Source organism: Neltuma alba, unplaced genomic scaffold, assembly GCF_004799145.2.
Source record: "Neltuma alba isolate B1F8T4 unplaced genomic scaffold, ASM479914v2 tig00013430_pilon, whole genome shotgun sequence".
In the NCBI taxonomy this organism is placed as follows: Eukaryota; Viridiplantae; Streptophyta; class Magnoliopsida; order Fabales; family Fabaceae; genus Neltuma; species Neltuma alba.
In genome coordinates this window covers 169,728-187,495 of record NW_021637680.1, presented here as the reverse complement: position 1 = coordinate 187,495, position 17,768 = coordinate 169,728, and the positions used below count along the sequence as shown (strand labels likewise).

General features: G+C 31.7%; 1 protein-coding gene across 1 annotated transcript; it reads left to right on the top strand.

Annotated features, from left to right (window-relative positions):
- The first annotated feature begins 2,327 nt into the window (after nt 1-2,327).
- Nucleotides 2,328-10,143, top strand: LOC114737320 (putative ABC transporter B family member 8). The gene is made up of 9 exons (XM_028925235.1): nt 2,328-2,585; nt 2,719-2,773; nt 3,153-3,331; nt 3,903-4,360; nt 6,698-7,238; nt 7,324-7,503; nt 7,590-8,862; nt 9,087-9,483; nt 9,731-10,143. The coding sequence occupies exons 1-9, from the start codon at nt 2,328-2,330 to the stop codon at nt 10,080-10,082; spliced, it is 3,693 nt and encodes a 1,230-aa protein (XP_028781068.1). The 3' UTR covers nt 10,083-10,143.
- The last annotated feature ends 7,625 nt before the right edge of the window (nt 10,144-17,768 follow it).

Here is a 17,768-nt window from a genome sequence, read left to right as displayed (position 1 = left end):
TATATTATTTAGAAATTTTAGTAGCTTAATGATTATATATTTTTTCGGAAACCAAAGGGTGGTAGGATCAAATGGGAGCTCTGGCTGCGAATGGCATGGGATTTTTTTCACATGAAAGCAATTAGATAATTTCACAAAAACCTGGTTTTAGAATAGCTCTCAAAACTTCATTGTAATTCAGACATTTCAAATGACCATTTTTGGATTCCCCATTTGGAGGTCGTTATATTTAAAACTCCCAAGGCTAATTTGAATTAATGTGCTCGACACTTGATTCAGCTTTCATGACAGGTTTGGAACTTGATCTTGTATTCTTGTACCAGCAAAGCATTATATTCAAACTTAATGGGTCTTCCCTAAACCTTCCCACAACACAAAAATCATATATTATTCTTTAATTATACTCCCAAAATATAAGGCTTTAAATAACGTTTTAGAAATTCATCGGGTGTCATATACGAAGCTTGTGTAATATACAACTTTTGATTTTGAAATAATAGAGTCTCAAAAATCGGCTGCCTATCGGAAAATCTGCCAAAATCTTGGCGTATATTGATTAAATAAAAGATGGAAAACGAAAAAAGTCCTAGCTTCTACCTAGATTGTGCTAAACTGACCAATTAATTATTTGGTTTAATTAAAAAAAGTTAATCACGTATCTCGTGAAGAGTAGTTCTATTATTTTCTATTAGACTGGTAGTTAAGCAATCAACAATAGATGGAATATTTGAGGATCAATTTGGATCCACAAAACTAAGTTCTTTACAAGATCTTCCTTCTCTTTTGTGACATTACACAAAGACAAGTTCGATAAGTGCTTAAAATTGATCATGATGGCTACAGATCAAATTATACTCGTCAAGCAATCGTGAAGATAAACAAGCTAAGCTCGATGCTGATATGAGTTGGTTTAACATTAACACAATAAAGAATAAATATTGAACTAACATATCTTCATTATCATCAAAAAATGGACACACACACACAGTTATACACACATATATGTTTATTTAGAGAGGAGGTCCAAAACTTACAGCTAATATATAATATATTATATCGTCCTTCATCTCTACTTCTGAGAAACACAGACTCTCTTTCTGGCGAATCTTGAGATTGCACGTAAACAAACAAAATTGATGGCCATTATATGATATTTTATATATCATCTTGATGGTCTCCATTTTCAAATGTTGTGCTGTGACACATATATAATATATATTTCGAAAACCTTTACAAATATTAACATTATCTACGTAAGAAAGGCGTCTATATTTTAATGGTGGCACAAATAATTATTGTTGACTCTGAGAACTCAGTAATGCTTTCTTTTGGTATTCTTTTTCTTCCTTTTCTTTTCTTTTTTTTCTTTTTAAATTTCATAACATACATACCTAATGATTAAATCATTAGAAGATCAAAATATTTATCAGATCATACACAAAGTGTGAGCAATGGTAAAGTAACTAATACAAGGTTTAATGTAAAATTTTTGAAATCTAGCTATATACTCCTCCGGTCCTAAATATAAGGGTCTTATATTTAGGACCGGAGGAGTATAACATAAAAACTCTAATAAGCTGCGCTAGCTATATATTCATGAGCAATAAGTTCAAGCTTATGATATGTTATTCTGAATCACACTGCACTTTCTAACTAATGATACAATATTTACATGCATTCTGTCTTAGAATCTTTTTTTTCTTTATTAAAATTTGTAGCATGTAGTGGCTTTTTGCAGTAGTTATATATGCTTATACCCCAAGAGAAAATTGATCTGGGGTGCCTGTTTTTGAACCATATTAATTAACTATAGTTATATACCCCACTAGGCTAATTTAAAATTTAAAAGGGGGGTCCTAAAGGAAACAATGGAACTTGATGATGATGAATAAGGAGCTGGCCAGAAACCGACAATGGACAAAGCAACCTCTCATCAGACTAACAAAATAATAAAAACAAAAGAAGGAGAAAGTACTATAATGGCAAATTGGAGCAGGGTCACATTCATCTTTGTCCAAAACTAGACAAACAAGGTTATATCAGATCTCATGCCACTGGCAGAAACAACTAATTAAATGCAAAATCATATATTTAACAACCCCACAATGGTCTTTTCACACAGCTTTGTCACATATATTCACTGGGTGTGCTTCATAACCAGGAATATACCACTCAGCATTTCTATATGTCTGCATATTCAAACACACACAAATATAAGCGTTGAGCTCCCTTAACAAGTCTTTTCATAGTTCATCAGATCTCTTGCTCTTTCTTTCTTTCTCTCTAAATATTGCTTTTACGTTGGCTTTTCCCATTAGAGAAGCAAAATGAGTTTCCCAGAAAAAGATAGAGAGAAGAACATGATGATGAACAAGAAAGAGAGAGGTTCAATACTTGAAATATTCAGATATGCTGAGTGGACTGATGTAATGCTTATGTTGTTGGGTGCTTTGGGAGCAATAGGAGACGGCATGTCCACAAACGTTTTGCTTGTGTTTGCTAGCCGCATCATGAACAGCTTAGGTCATGGGAATACTCAAAAACAAACTAATGGTGGGAATTTTTCCATGGCCGAGGTTGAGAAGGTCAGTCTCTAAAGGTTGACTATATATCAGTCTGTAGTCTTCACTTTTTCTCATATATTCTTCCTCTTTCCCACTATTCATCTCTCTCTAACCTTTTCTCCTTCTTTTTTAACTTGAAATTCATTGTTTACAGTGCAGCTTATATTTTGTGTACTTGGGATTAGCAGTCATGGCGTTAGCCTTCATGGGTAAATCCAATGTTTCTTCTTTTTCTGTTTTTATATTTGCTTTACTTTTTTGATACAAACGTGACAAACGTTTTAACATAGCTAATTAGCTGCAGTACTAGGTATCATATGGTAGTGGGCATCTTCACTTTTACCTGTTTTGATGAACAATAAAGTGATGCTGTAAGAAACCCTAAAGTTAAATCCCCAGTTTTTTGAAAAGCAAAATAGGAAGAGTTAAGAGAAACGAGAGACAATAAATCACCTACATCTGAGTAATGGGGATGTACTGTGATCTAAGAGAAATGGCTAAAACTTCTCAAAATTTGATTTTGAACCAAATATATAGAAACGCTCATATTTAGCAAACTGTACTGATTTATATTCATGCTTTTTGCAGAAGGGTATTGCTGGAGCAAAACAAGCGAGAGGCAGGTGTTGAGAATTCGGTACAAGTATTTGGAAGCCGTGCTGAGACAAGAAGTGGGATTCTTCAATTCACAAGAAGCAACTACTTCAGACATCATAAACAGCATATCAAAGGATACTTCTCACTTCCAAGAACTTCTCAGTGAAAAGGTTTATTCAATGTTAATTTCGCGTTTTCCAACAAGCTGCAGTGGGTTCTTTTTTTGCTAGTTTATAGTCCTGCAAATATGTAGAATATAATCAATATTTTGAGCTCAAGTTAAATAGCTAGTTTCAAAGCTTAATCATAGTTAGGGTTTCAAAGGAAGGCGATGTAGTAGAAGATGTTGGAGAAGCTTTTTCTTGGTCCGAATGTGGAGAAGCTTTGAAGACTGACTATATTAGCCTGTCAGCTTTTTGTATATTAGGACAACCCAACTTAAACAGTATGGAAATAGTTCAGAATATATTTATTAATATGTAGGTTGAAAAAACTTGATCAGATTTTTTTTTTTTCCGGACTTCTTATTATCAACTATTAGTTTCCGAATGAAAGTATAACATATATAGAATAACTTTTAAGAAATCCAATATAGCATTAAATTAAAAAGTACATCATTAAAGAAAACCCTCTACTTCTTGTATATATAGAAAACTCATGACCAAAAAAAATGGTTTTCTCCATATATGTGGTTTTCTGGCCCCTGATACAAACTGATATATTTTAATTTTTTTTTGGCAGGTGCCTCTATTTTTGATGCATTCATCATCATTCATCTCAGGGATCGCCTTCTCAACGTACTTCTCATGGAGACTGGCCATATTATCCTATCCAACACTGCTTCTTCTGATAATACCGGGAATGCTTTATGGGAAATACCTAATCTACTTGTCAAACAAGTCCCACAAAGAGTATGGCAAGGCAAACGCCATTGTAGAGCAGGCTTTAAGCTCTATAAAGACTGTTTATTCGTTCACAGCAGAGACAAGAATCATGGAGAGATATTCTGCAATACTTGACAGAATTTCAAAGCTTGGAATCAAACAAGGCATAGCCAAAGGTTTGGCTGTGGGAAGCACTGGCTTGTCCTTTGCTATATGGGCGTTTCTGGCTTGGTATGGAAGTCGTTTGGTTATGTACAAGGGTGAAAGTGGAGGAAGGATTTATGCAGCTGGAATTTCCTTCATCATGAGTGGGCTGTACGTGACTTTTCTTCTTCTTCTATCTCCTCTCTCTCTATATATAGATATGTATATCTTTAATTTCCTAGTTGTCTTCTTCATCATTTGGCTATCAGTTAAATTTGATAGAATTAATGCCTTTTTTGAAGGATCTTCTAGTTGGAGCTCTTAATGGTAAAGTTTTCTGTTTTGTAGACCTTACAAAGAGAATGGCACAAAGAATTAATCCCCTATCTTTTTCTTCTTTTTTCTTAGAACTCTACAAATATTTCACAAGGATTTTAAATCTCTGCAGCAAATTTTGGTGCATCCTTTTTATCATAGTGATTTGATCTTTAACTCTTTTTTCTTCTTTAAATTATTGTAAAGTGTTTTTTGTGAGAGGATGTAAAGAAGATGTTCTAAAAGTTGCAGCAGCATTCATATTCCATCTTCACCATTTCAAACTCTAGAGATTCAAAATCGGGGTTGGGTCCTCTAATGTGCATCCTTTGATGTATTGGTAATACCCCAACCTCCCAAATATTTTTTTTCCTTTTCCTTATTATATTTTATGTAAAATGAATGAAATTTTGATATCTACATACGGTGATGGAATGGTGCAATTTTATAAATCAAAACTGCACAATTTTAGAGCATTTGTTCTTTGAAAAATCATTAAAAAAAAATGAATACTGCAACATTTTATTACTATAAAATATCAAAATGTCATTTATTTTATGTAAAATGTAATGATCAAAAGAAACATGGGGGAAAAAAAGTTTGGGAGGTTGGACATTATAAACGACATTAGAGGGGAGGCAAATTAGAGGCACAAACCCAATCCAAATTCATCATAGTTTAATAGTTATCGTTATTCTTTTCTTCCCTTAAAGTCACAAGCTGAAATGGGAGAAGAACAGTGCATAAAATTATTATTCATCTTACGGGTGTAATTTTTTTCTTTTTGCCCCCTTTTTATGTGGAATTTGAAAACCTAAAATCAGAACTCACTAGAGTTAACTTTAGCAGTTGTGCGGATCTTTATATGTATGGCTTTCGTTTATGTATGTGCACTTTAAATAAATTTAAGTTGCTTATCTGCATTTATTATGATCCACACATACACACACGCACACATACACATTTTCCTGCTATTAGTAATGAATATTATGATGTAACTTTGAGAATGCACAACAAACACATGTTTGGCAGTCTCCAGTACAAATTATACAATGTAGAAATTAAGTTTAAGAGAAGGAAGCTGATCGGAATCTAACTTTTCTGGAAATAATACTCTTCTTTCACCAAAGTTCTCTCTCAAAGCTTTCTCAAGGAAAGCAAGGGGTGGCTAGATTTAAAAAGAAAAAGGATACCATACGTGTTCATAGAGTACAATGATAGTTTATAATTATTGAACCGGCCTGTCCTTTCAACACGAAATTTTTCAGAAGAAAATTAAGTATAAAGAGTCATGAAACAACTTTTTATGTATATACTTGTAAAAGAATATCCAAAGCTGCTTTATTAAGTTTTTAAATTTGAATGATATTGACTTTCAATTTGTGGTTCTTTAATACTTAAGTTTTGGATAATAACTATCTCTAGTGATTAAAGTAAAGTGCTTTATTTCATTTAGAGGCTCCAAAAGTTGATTATATTGCATTGCTTGTTTTAATCTTCTGCCGGCTTCTTGAACATTAATGATGATGGTCCTGCAAATAGTGGTAAACCCTGTAATTAATCAGAACTTCTAGTTGAGAAATAGAGCAATTAATTAATTAATCTCAAAAGAACTTTAACCAACTTCTCCCATGTTTGATGAATATGACTCAACAACGAAAGATTTAGGAGAAATAGGAGATACAGATACGTAGCTTAAGCTTAAAAATTGATATTACTTGTTTGAGACAGGCCAGAGAAAGGACATAAATATAAATGGTGGTAAGGAAGGTCAAAGTAAAGCTAGTTCAATCAATTTTAGCTAGTTACGTAACAAAAGTGTCTCATTAATTAGTATCAAATCATAACATACTTTGACAGCATAACATCAATGTGATTTTTAGCTATATATCTTCACTTTTAGGCATTACATGAGCATTAAGGTAGCTCTCATATTCTTTGTAATGCTAGTAGGTGAAATACACTCCTGTTTTGAAATAACTGTCACTTTAGAATTTTGATTTTATTTCAGAATAATTGAACAGCATTTTACCCTTCATTAATGGAAATAACTATTGATAAAGTCCAAGTGTTTTCTGATAAATACACATATTATAGTCAAATACCATTAGAATTTGCTACAACTTCGACTACTTAATAGTTTTCTCAATCTATGTACATAATTTTAACAATAATTATTTCAAAATATTGCAGATCACTTGGAGTTGCACTTCCTGACCTTAAGCACTTCACAGAAGCATCTGTTGCAGCATCAAGATTATTTGATATGATTGACAGAATACCAACAATTGATAGTGAAGACACAAGAGGACTTGTGTTAGATTGCATAACTGGCAAGTTAGAGTTTGAGCATGTGAAATTCACCTACCCCTCACGTCCAGATACAATTGTTCTTGAGGATTTCAATCTCACAGTTGAAGCTGGCACAACTGTGGCTCTTGTTGGTGCAAGTGGGAGTGGTAAATCCACAGCAATAGGATTAGTACAGAGATTTTATGATGCAGATGAAGGTTTTGTGAAGGTTGATGGTGTAGACATAAGAAGCCTACAATTGAAATGGATAAGAGGAAAAATGGGACTTGTGAGTCAAGAGCCAGCACTATTTGGGACTTCAATAAAGGAGAATATTATGTTTGGTAAGCCAGATGCTACAATGGAGGAAGTAATTGCTGCAGCCATGGCTGCCAATGCTCATAACTTCATCAGGCAGCTTCCTGAAGGTTATGAAACTAAAGTAAGTGAAAATGCACTACATAATAACTGCCTGTTAAATCTGCAGAATTATAGTGACTTAATTTAATTTATTGAACGTAAACCAGATTGGAGAAAGAGGGGCTCTTCTATCAGGTGGACAAAAGCAGAGAATAGCTATTGCAAGAGCCATCATTAAGAATCCTGTGATTCTCCTTCTTGATGAAGCAACTAGTGCTCTTGATTCTGAATCAGAACTACTAGTTCAGAATGCACTTGATCAGGCCTCCATGGGAAGGACCACTTTGGTAGGTACAAATAACATCTAATTGGCTTAAAACGGTGGCTGTTTCGTCTGTACTTGTCTTGTCTAACACCTTGTAAACATGATCAGGTTGTTTCTCACAAGCTATCAACAGTTAGAAATGCAGACCTCATAGCAGTTGTCAATTGTGGCTGCATCATCGAAACAGGAACTCACAATGAACTCCTCAACAGCGAAGATGGGCACTATGCTAAACTAGCAAAGTTGCAATTCAGTTGTGATGAACATTTGCAGAACCCGGACCAGATTATTTCTTCTGTAGCAAGAAGCAGTGCTGGTAGACCAAGTACTGCAAGGTCAAGCCCTTCAATTTTCCCAAAATCACCATTGCCTGATGCTACCCCACCACTTGAGTCTCACCCTCCACCTTCTTTACCACGTCTTCTTTCTCTGAATGCTCCTGAATGGAAACAAGGTCTGGTTGGAAGCCTCTCAGCTGTAGCCTTTGGCTCAATTCAACCCATATATGCCTTAACCATTGGGGGTATGATTTCTGCATTTTTTGTTGAAAGCCATGAGGAAATGCGTCATAGGATTAGAACTTATTCCTTTATTTTCTCTTCATTATCCCTTGCTTCTATAATTCTCAATCTCTTCCAACACTATAATTTTGCCCATATGGGAGAGAAATTAACAAAGAGGGTCAGATTACAAATGCTAGAAAAGATCTTAACCTTTGAAACTGCCTGGTTTGATGAGGAACGAAACTCTAGTGGGGCCTTATGTTCAAGGTTGAGCAATGAGGCTTCCATGGTGAAGTCACTCGTTGCGGATCGCGTCTCTTTAATGGTTCAAACCACTTCTGCTGTAACAATTGCAATGATCATAGGGCTTATTGTGGCTTGGAAGCTTGCACTTGTTATGATAGCTGTACAACCACTGACAATACTTTGTTTCTATACAAGAAAAGTGTTGCTCTCCACACTTTCAACTAATTTTGCCAAGGCTCAGAATCATAGCACACAAATTGCAGTAGAAGCTGTTTATAATCATAAAATTGTAATTTCCTTTGGAAGCAACAAGAAAGTTGTACAACTATTTGATGAAGCTCAAGAGGCACCAAGGAAGGAAGCCAGAAAGAAGTCTTGGCTAGCCGGGATTGGAATGGGTTCGGCTCAGTGCCTAACTTTCATGTCATGGGCTTTGGATTTCTGGTATGGTGGGACATTAGTTAAGAAAGGAGAAATATCAGCGGGGGATGTGTTCAAGACATTTTTTGTATTGGTGAGCACAGGCAAAGTCATAGCTGAAGCTGGAAGCATGACTTCTGATCTTGCCAAGGGTTCAGCAGCAGTGGCATCTGTTTTTGCGATTCTCGATAGACAATCATTAATCCCAAAGGTAATTGAGATTATCATTTTTTTAATCTTTCTCAGATAACCAACCAATTGACCTAACTTGAGCGAATGCGAAGAATTTATCTTACAAGACAAGCCTATAAATATAAAGCTATGTCACAAAACTGAAATACCATCTTATATCTTGATATTGCTTTTTCTTAACTTGCATGTAGCCTAACACCATATATTGTAATTGTTGTTTGATTAGGGTGGGAATGTCATTAATGGGTGCAAATTGATCAAATAAGAGGAAAGATAGAGATGAAAGATGTTGATTTTGCTTACCCAAGCAGGCCAGGGACTCCAATACTGAGAAAATTTTGCTTGGAGGTGAAGTCAGGAACAAGCATAGGAGTAGTAGGGAAAAGTGGGAGTGGAAAATCAACAGTGATAGCTTTAATTCAGAGATTCTATGATGTTCAGAGAGGGTCTATCAAAGTGGACGGTATAGACATAAGAGAACTAGACATTCAGTGGTACAGGAAACACACAGCACTGGTTAGCCAAGAACCTGTAATCTACTCAGGAAGCATACGAGACAACATCTTATTTGGAAAGCAAGAAGCAACAGAAGGTGAAGTTGTGGAAGCTGCAAGAGCTGCTAATGCTCATGACTTCATTTCGTAAGTTCTCTACTTTATACTTAATATAAAACTAAATCATAGAAAATTATCCAGAACTTTATAAAACTCCTTAAACTTTCAAGTTTGTGCAAATACCCTCATGCCATCAATTATTCCATTGTTCCACTGTTTAAAAGGTTATTTATATAACTTAAATTTTAGAGGGTTGTATATAATATAGCTTAAACATAATAAATTAACATTGAACCTTTGACACAAGTAACAAAATTCTGTGTTTATAATGCAGGTCACTGAAAGATGGGTATGAAACAGAATGTGGAGAAAGAGGAGTACAACTATCAGGAGGGCAAAAGCAGAGAATAGCAATTGCAAGAGCCATAATTAGAAACCCAACAATACTTCTGCTAGATGAAGCAACCAGTGCCTTAGACGTTGAATCAGAACAAGTGGTACAAGAAGCACTTGATAGAATAATGGTCGGTAGAACTACCATCGTGGTGGCACACAGACTTAACACCATTAAGGAGCTTCAATCCATTGCCTATGTTTCAGACGGCAAGGTTCTTGAACAAGGAACCTATTCACAGCTTTGGCACAAGAAAGGCGCTTTCTTCAACCTTGCTAGCCATCAATCTTAAGTTTCATGGTTTGCTGATGGCTTTGTCTATTGGGCTTAATAGGCTCCATGATATTGAGCTTGAGGCTCTCTTTTCAGCTTAGTATGCTTTCTACCCCAATATATGTATTATAAGTGGGCTAGAGGCCTAGAACAGATGTATGAAGATGTAGTATGGGTCCAGGTTGAAATCAAAAGTAGTGATCTTTTTAACAAGAAAAGAAAAATAGTAATATTTGTAAGGCAGTTTGATCTGGTGAGGTATATATAATATAAAGTTTTCTAATGTTATTTCTGAAGTCATCTTTATTTTATAAATTGCACAAAATAGTCATTAGCAAGTTTTCTTAGTGGCAATGCTACCCGTCACATTTAGATGAAATTGCAGATTTGAACCTTATATGATACATGTATCTATATTAGTACTTCTTTGATCCTACAAAATAAAATTGAACATTTCCAAATATCATTTAAGCTTATTCTAGAAACTATAATATTTTTAATTTTAATAAAAATATAATATAAAATGAAACTAATTTTCCATTAATAATTTAAAAAATGGCAAAGTCTAAAATGTTCGAAATGTCAACAGACTGTAGGGATTAAGTGGGTGTTTGCATAGTTTTAAGATCTTTAGAAATCTTTTCACAGTAAAACAAAGTAGTATAAGTATATTTTTGAGTAGATTAAAGTTTTAAAACTTAGGTTACAGGAATGGTTAAACTATTTTCACAATTACAGGAAGTGGTAAAAAAGCTTGAACATAATTTTCAGAAGGGAGTTGTGGGTATGAAACAGTAAAGACTTGCAATTCAGTTTTTGAACAACAAAACAAAGCATAAACATGGAATGCTAGAAATATTAAAGACTAAAGACTCATGGGATAAAGACAACGTAACTGTGATTTATCCCTATTTAGTCCTCAAACAAATTATTTGAGATTTCTTCACTCTTCCTCATGAGTTTTGGGTCAGGCTTTTATAAATCATTGCAATCTTTCTCTTCAATAATTAAAAAAAAAATTCTTCTCTAAACAAATACGTTGAATAAATTAAATAATGTGTTAAAAAGCTCAAAGTTTTTTCAAAAACACATGTTAGGGACAGAATATTAATTGACACGTTGAAGTGAAAATTTACTATGGGCAAGATGAAGGCCATTAATGTGTTGGGACTTGTTTGAAATAACAATTAAAACCTTTAAAAGCAGCTTTTTAACCATGAGGTTTAAAATTTAGGCAAATTTTTTTTTTTACCAGCAAAATTTAGGCAAATTAATTGAGTAGAAATGTGTGTTTAATAATATAGTTAACGCGTTAGACAACATGATTAACGTGTTAATAAAGGTTTTGAAGTTCCAACTTTTATAAAACCAAAGAATAAATATCAACTTCCACAAAAACCATTTGAAAGATTAATTTCATGCACAAACAAAGCTGTCTATGACTGTTTTACATAGGTACTAAGATTCAAAAGACTAAAACTCTACATTTTCTAAATCTTCTCTTGTATCACAAGACTTGTAGTCAGCCGTAAATCAATTTTTTTTATTATTATCACAAGGATTAATAATAGAGCAAAATTAAAGATTTAATTAAGAGAAAAAACATATAACTACAAAATTAAAAATTGAGAAAAAATATAAGTATTTCCAAAATGGTTTTTCCTTTTAAGTTCATAAAATAATGTTTCCTACTTTCTGGTCTATGTTCTTTATTTGATTTATATTTTACTAAAAGAAAAGATACAAGGTAACAAGGTTTTTCAAGGGACATTGACAATATCCATTTTGCTTTTCTTCTTCAGCTTTTCCACCATATATAATCATAGATGAAGATGCCGTCGAGACTGAAGACAAATGCTGAATGGTGCCCCTAGCCCCTACCGGATTGGAAGGATTTGATGAAAGATGCAATAAGCTCCCAGTCTGTTACTGTCATTTGTATTTTTTTTCCTCATATCAAGGAATGTAAAATAAATTTTTTTCACAATTTTCCTAATTAAAATTGGGTATTAAAAGATGGCCCAAAAACACGGAGAATATTGAGGGAAAAAAATATGTTCTACATTTTTTAACGACTTTCTTTGTTAATTTAACAGGGATAAAATTAAAAAAAATCATTATTTACCTTTCAAAATTAAAGATTTATATTTAGGAATACATTTTTCTCTTACGAATAACTTAGATATAAAAATAGACTGATATTATAATAAAAATCAAATATATACTTCCTCCGGTCTTAGTTGCATAGGCAACTTAGGGTTTTCGCATCTTAAATATAATATTATCTCTTGTCTTTAATACAAAATCTAATTGACTAATTTGGAAAAACTAAAAAAATTAGTTTAGTTATTTATTATAAATATATGTTCTCTTTCTTAAAATACTTTTGCTAATCATGTATATTAACTAGAATTAATATTTCATAAAACATTTAACATGTACTATTAGCTAGAATTACCATTTAATGAAATATTTAACATGTACAATTACTATGAGGACTACTTTAGAGAAAAATAAATAAATATTAAAGACAAGATGGATTAGAGTCTTATATTTGGGACCAAATTGAAAGTCAAATAAGCTCTTATAATAAGAAACAGAGGTAGCATATCAATAAATTTTGTCTTTCAAATTGAGACGCTTTTTGTTTTCATCAATAAAATAGTGATCAAATGTGGTATTTTATAGATATTAATATATATTTATTATAAATAACTAATTTAACTAATTTTTTTAATATTCGTACATTATACTCAACAAAGATGCCGTGTGAATCATTGAAAACTTGATAGCAAAATGTTGAAGATTACTACCAACAAATGTTGATTTTAATAAAAATGATTAATTTGAAGTCTGGATTATACTTTGACCAAAAAAAAAAAGAAGTCTGGAATATGAGTTTGCATAAATGCAGAAAATGACTTTGGGAGAGTTACCCTAATTGGCTCCGATCACGCTCAAATCTAATCAAATCAGGTAGGTATCAAAGCTTGATACCACCATTGAATACAGTAGTGACACATCAAAGCTTGATTATAGAAACTAGAAGCTTAATAATAATAGATATTTTTCGTTTAAATATTATCTACTATTTCAGTTAAAAAGTAAGAGTAAAATTTTAAAGTGTGATTATTTGGCCAAAAAAATATTAAGACGCGATTGGTTGATCGGTGTAAGTTCCATTGCCTTCAATATAATAAAAATATTAAATCGAAAAACAAGAGTTGTAAGGTGCCAAAATATAATTTGAAACAAATTTTTAGATGCCATTATCCCATACTTGGCTTATCAGCAACTTTCCTATTGGAGAAAGAAGAGCACCGTCTTTGAAATGCTTATATAGGGGTTACGTGGGTGTTTGCAAAGTTTTAAGATCATTAAAAATCTTTTCACAGTAAAACAAAGTAGTGTAAGTATATTTTTGAGTAAATTCAAGTTTTAAAACTTGATTCCTGAAGTGGTTAAACTATTTTCACGATTACAATAAGTGTTAATTCAAAAAGCTTGAACATGATTTTCAGAAGGGAGTTGTGAGTATAAAACAGTAAAGACCTGCAATTCAGTTTTTGAACGACAAACCAAAGCATAAATATGGAATGTTAGAAGTATTAAAGACTAAAGACCAAAGACACATGGGGTAACCACAATGTAAACTGTGAAGCAAGAATTTGCTATGGGCAAGATGAAGCCCATTAATATGTTAGGATTTATTTGGAATAACAATTGAAACCTTCAAAAGCAATTTTTTAACCATGATTTAGGGTTAAAGATTTAAGCAAATTAAATGAGTAGAAACATGTGTTCAACAATAGAGTTAACGCGTCAGACAACATGCATTAACGTGTTAAGAAAGGTTCTAAAGTTCAAAACATTTTTTTTATTGTTTTCCAACTTTTATAAAACCAAAAAATATTAACTTTCACAAAAACGATTTGAAAGATTAATTTCATGTAAAAACAAAGCTGTCTATGATTGTTTTACGTAGGTACTAGGATTCAAAAGATTAAAACACTGAATTTTCTAAATCTCCTTTTGCATGACAAGACTTGTAGTCAACCCTAAATCAATTTTTTTAGCTACTTATGTTATCATCTAACAGCGCAAGAGCTGATGCAATTTCCAATGTTCTCAATTAGCATGGAGTGTGTTACACTCTTGGCAATTTTTTAAGTTGTGAAAACCATATTAAAGGCACCTATACTTTCTTTTTATTTTTAATTTGGTACTTATATGTTTTTTTCTTAATTAAATTATTTTATTTTGCTCTTTTAGCAACATTAGTTTTTGTAACTTTGTTTTATTAGTATTGGAAATCTTTTGTACAAGGATTAATGATGTTAATAAAGTAAAACTAAAGATCTAATTAAGAGAAAAAACACATAAGTATCAAATTAAAAATTAAGAAAAAATAGAGGTACTTTCAAAATGGTTTTTCCCTTGAAGCTCATAAAATAATGTTTCTACTTTCTGGCCTATGTTCTTTATTTGGTTTATAATTTACTAGAATAAAACGTACAAAGCAACAAGGTTTTCCAAGGGACCTTGACAATATCCATTTTGCTTTTCTCCGTCAACTTTTCCATCATATATAATGATAGATAATGTCAAGACTGAAGACAAATGCTGAAAGGTGCCAATAGCCCCCACCGCATTGGAAGGATTTCATGAAAGATGCAATAAGCTCCCACTCTATTACTATTATTTGTATTTTATTTTCGCATATCAAGGAATATAAAATAAAGTTTTTTTCACAATTTTCCTAATTAAAAAATGGGTATTAAAAGATGGCCCCAAAAAAACCGAGAAAGGATATTGAGGGGGAAAAAATGTTCTGTACATTTTTTTAACCACTTTCTTTGTTAATTTAACAGGGGTAAAATTAAAAAAAAATTCATTATTTACCTTTAAGAGACTTATATTTGGGAATATATTTTCCTATTATGAATAACTTACATATAACAACAGAACAGAGTGATATTAACTCCAGTCCTAGTTACATAAGCAACTTAGGGGTTATTTGTCTTAAATATAATATGTCAATATTGATAAACTTTTTTGCTTTCATCGATAAAATATCAAATGTGGTATTTTGGATGTACCGATATGTATTTATTAAAAATAACTAATTTAATTATTTTTTTTAATATTAATATATTATACTCCAGAAAAATGCCGTACGAAACACTGAAACATTGAAAACTTGATAGAAAAGGTTGAGGATTACTACTAACAAATGTTGATCTTAATAAAAAGTATTTTGACTGCAATTCTTGAATATGAATTTGTATGAATATAGAATATGGCTTTGGGAGAGCCATCCTAATTGGCTCGGATTATGCTCAAATCCAATCAAATCAGGTAGGCATCCACTTCAAAAAAATGCAACAAGCATTGAGTACAATAATGAAACATCAAGCCGTGATTATAGAAACTAGAAGCTTAATAATAGTACTCTACTAATTCTTAAGTTGGTTTTGATCCTAAATATAAGATTCATTTCTCATGTTTATCAATTTTTTCTAAATTACCCCTATAATACTCTCTCAACCATAATCAAGTAGAAGAGGGAGAGAGGGTATTAAAAAATATGATTATGGTGTTTTAAGAAAAATGTGTCACTTTTTTTATAATTAACTAACTTACCTAACTTCCTTAATCTAATCAAATTAGTTAAATGAGTCTTATATTAAGGACCAGAGGAATAATAGACATTTTCCCTTTAAATATCATTTCACATTCCAATTAAAAGTAAGAGTAAAATATTAAAATGTGATTATTTGGAAAAAAATAATATTAAAATGTGATTGGTCGATCGGTGTTAAGTTCCATTGCATTCAATATAATAAAAATATTAAGTCGAAAAAATAAGAGTTGTGAGATGCCAAAATATAATTTGTTGATTGGCATGAGTCTCACTATTTTGGTGGCCAAAAAAAAAAACAAAAGGTCTATCCTGGAGATAATTTAGTAAATTCGTGATGTTAATATAATTTCTCTCAAGGATTATCGTGTGCAGAAATCATTTTTCAATTCTTATTGATTTTTAACAAATTTTTAGATGCCATATCCGATGCTTGTCAGCAATTTTCCTATTGGAAAAAGCAGAACACCTTCTTTTAAAAAATAATTGAGGTGCCGTGGGAAGATTCTTGGAATTCCGTAGGTAGGTAATGGAAATTGCGGGAAAGTTCCAAAGAAGCTTATAAATTCAACGATGCTACTATACTAGTTTCGCTGCAAATGTTGGGAACATAAACTTTTTTTTTAATGAAAATTGGGAAAAGGAACTTTAAATATAATGGTAAAAAAGAAACTTTTAATCTACGTTTCTGGTCTTATTTATAAATTATTTTTAACTTGTTTTATACGGATTAAAAAACTTGATAAATTTCATTAAATCTCGTTTAAATTTCAACAACTTTTTAATTTTATTCCTATTTGCTATTTCCGATCCTTAATATAAGAGCTTGTTTGACTTTTTATTTTGGTCCTAATAAATATAAGACTTCAATCCACTTTGTTTCTCATATTTATCTATTTTTTTTCAAGATAGTCCTTGTAATAATAATAATTCTAGCTAATATACTTCATTAATTAGCAAGGATATTTTAGAAAAGACAATACCTATTTATTACAAATAACTAACTTAACTAATTTTCTTAATCTACTCAAATTAATCAATTAGCGCTTATATTAAGGATTAAAGATAGTCATATATATTATACCTCATGTAAATAAAGTCAGCATAACAATAAATAAAAAGTAAATATATACATCCATACAAACTATTTCTTTCAATGTCCTATAAATAGGATAAAAAAAATATTTTTTAACCCTATAAATAGGACAGAAGAGTAATCATTAGAAATTAGAATGGCTAGAGTTTAGTGAAAGAAAATTCAACAAAAGACCAGGAAAAAAATAATTTCATCCACAATATAAGTCATTTTAGCAAGAAAAATAGTAATTTTTGTAAGGCAGTTAGACAAAATTATTAACGTGTTAAGAAAGGTTCGAAAGTTAAAAACATTTTTTTATTGTTTTCCAACTTTTATAAAACCAAAGAATATCAACTTCCACAAAAACCATTTGAAAGATTAATTTCATGTGAAAACAAAATTTTCCAAGTCTTCTCTTGTATCACAAGATTTCCAGTCAACCCTAAATCAATTTTTTAACTAATTATATTGTCATCTAACAGCGTAAAAGCTGATGCAATTTCCAATTTTCTCAATTGGCATGAAGTGCGGTGCACTCTTGGCAATATTTTAAGTTGGGTACCTATACTTTCTTTTTATTTTTAATTTGATACCTATGTGTTTTTTTTTAATTGAATCATTTAATTTTACTCTTTTAGTAATATTAGCTATTGTAACTTTGTTCTATTAGTATTGGAAGTCTTTGTGCAAGGATTATCAATATTAATGGAGTAAAATTAAAAACTTAACTAAGAAAAAAAACACATAAGAAGCACCATATTAAAAATTAAGAAAAAGTACAGATACTTCTGAAATGGTTTTCCATTTTAAGTTTATAAAATAATGTTTCTACTTTCTGGTCTATGTTCTTTATTTGATTTATATTTTACTAAAAGACAAGATACAAACTAACAAGGTTTTTCAAGGGACATTGACAATATCCATTTTGCTTTTCTTCTTCGACTTTTCCACCATATATAGTCACAGATGACGATGCCGTCGAGACT

Coding starts and splice junctions, on each gene's coding strand:
- LOC114737320 (XM_028925235.1), top strand. CDS start 2,328: ATGAGTTTCCCAGAAAAAGATAGAGAGAAGAACATGATGATGAACAAG. Junction 2,774..3,152: donor CATGGCGTTAGCCTTCATGG/GTAAATCCAATG, acceptor TGCTTTTTGCAG/AAGGGTATTGCTGGAGCAAA. Junction 8,863..9,086: donor ACAATCATTAATCCCAAAGG/TAATTGAGATTA, acceptor AATGTCATTAAT/GGGTGCAAATTGATCAAATA.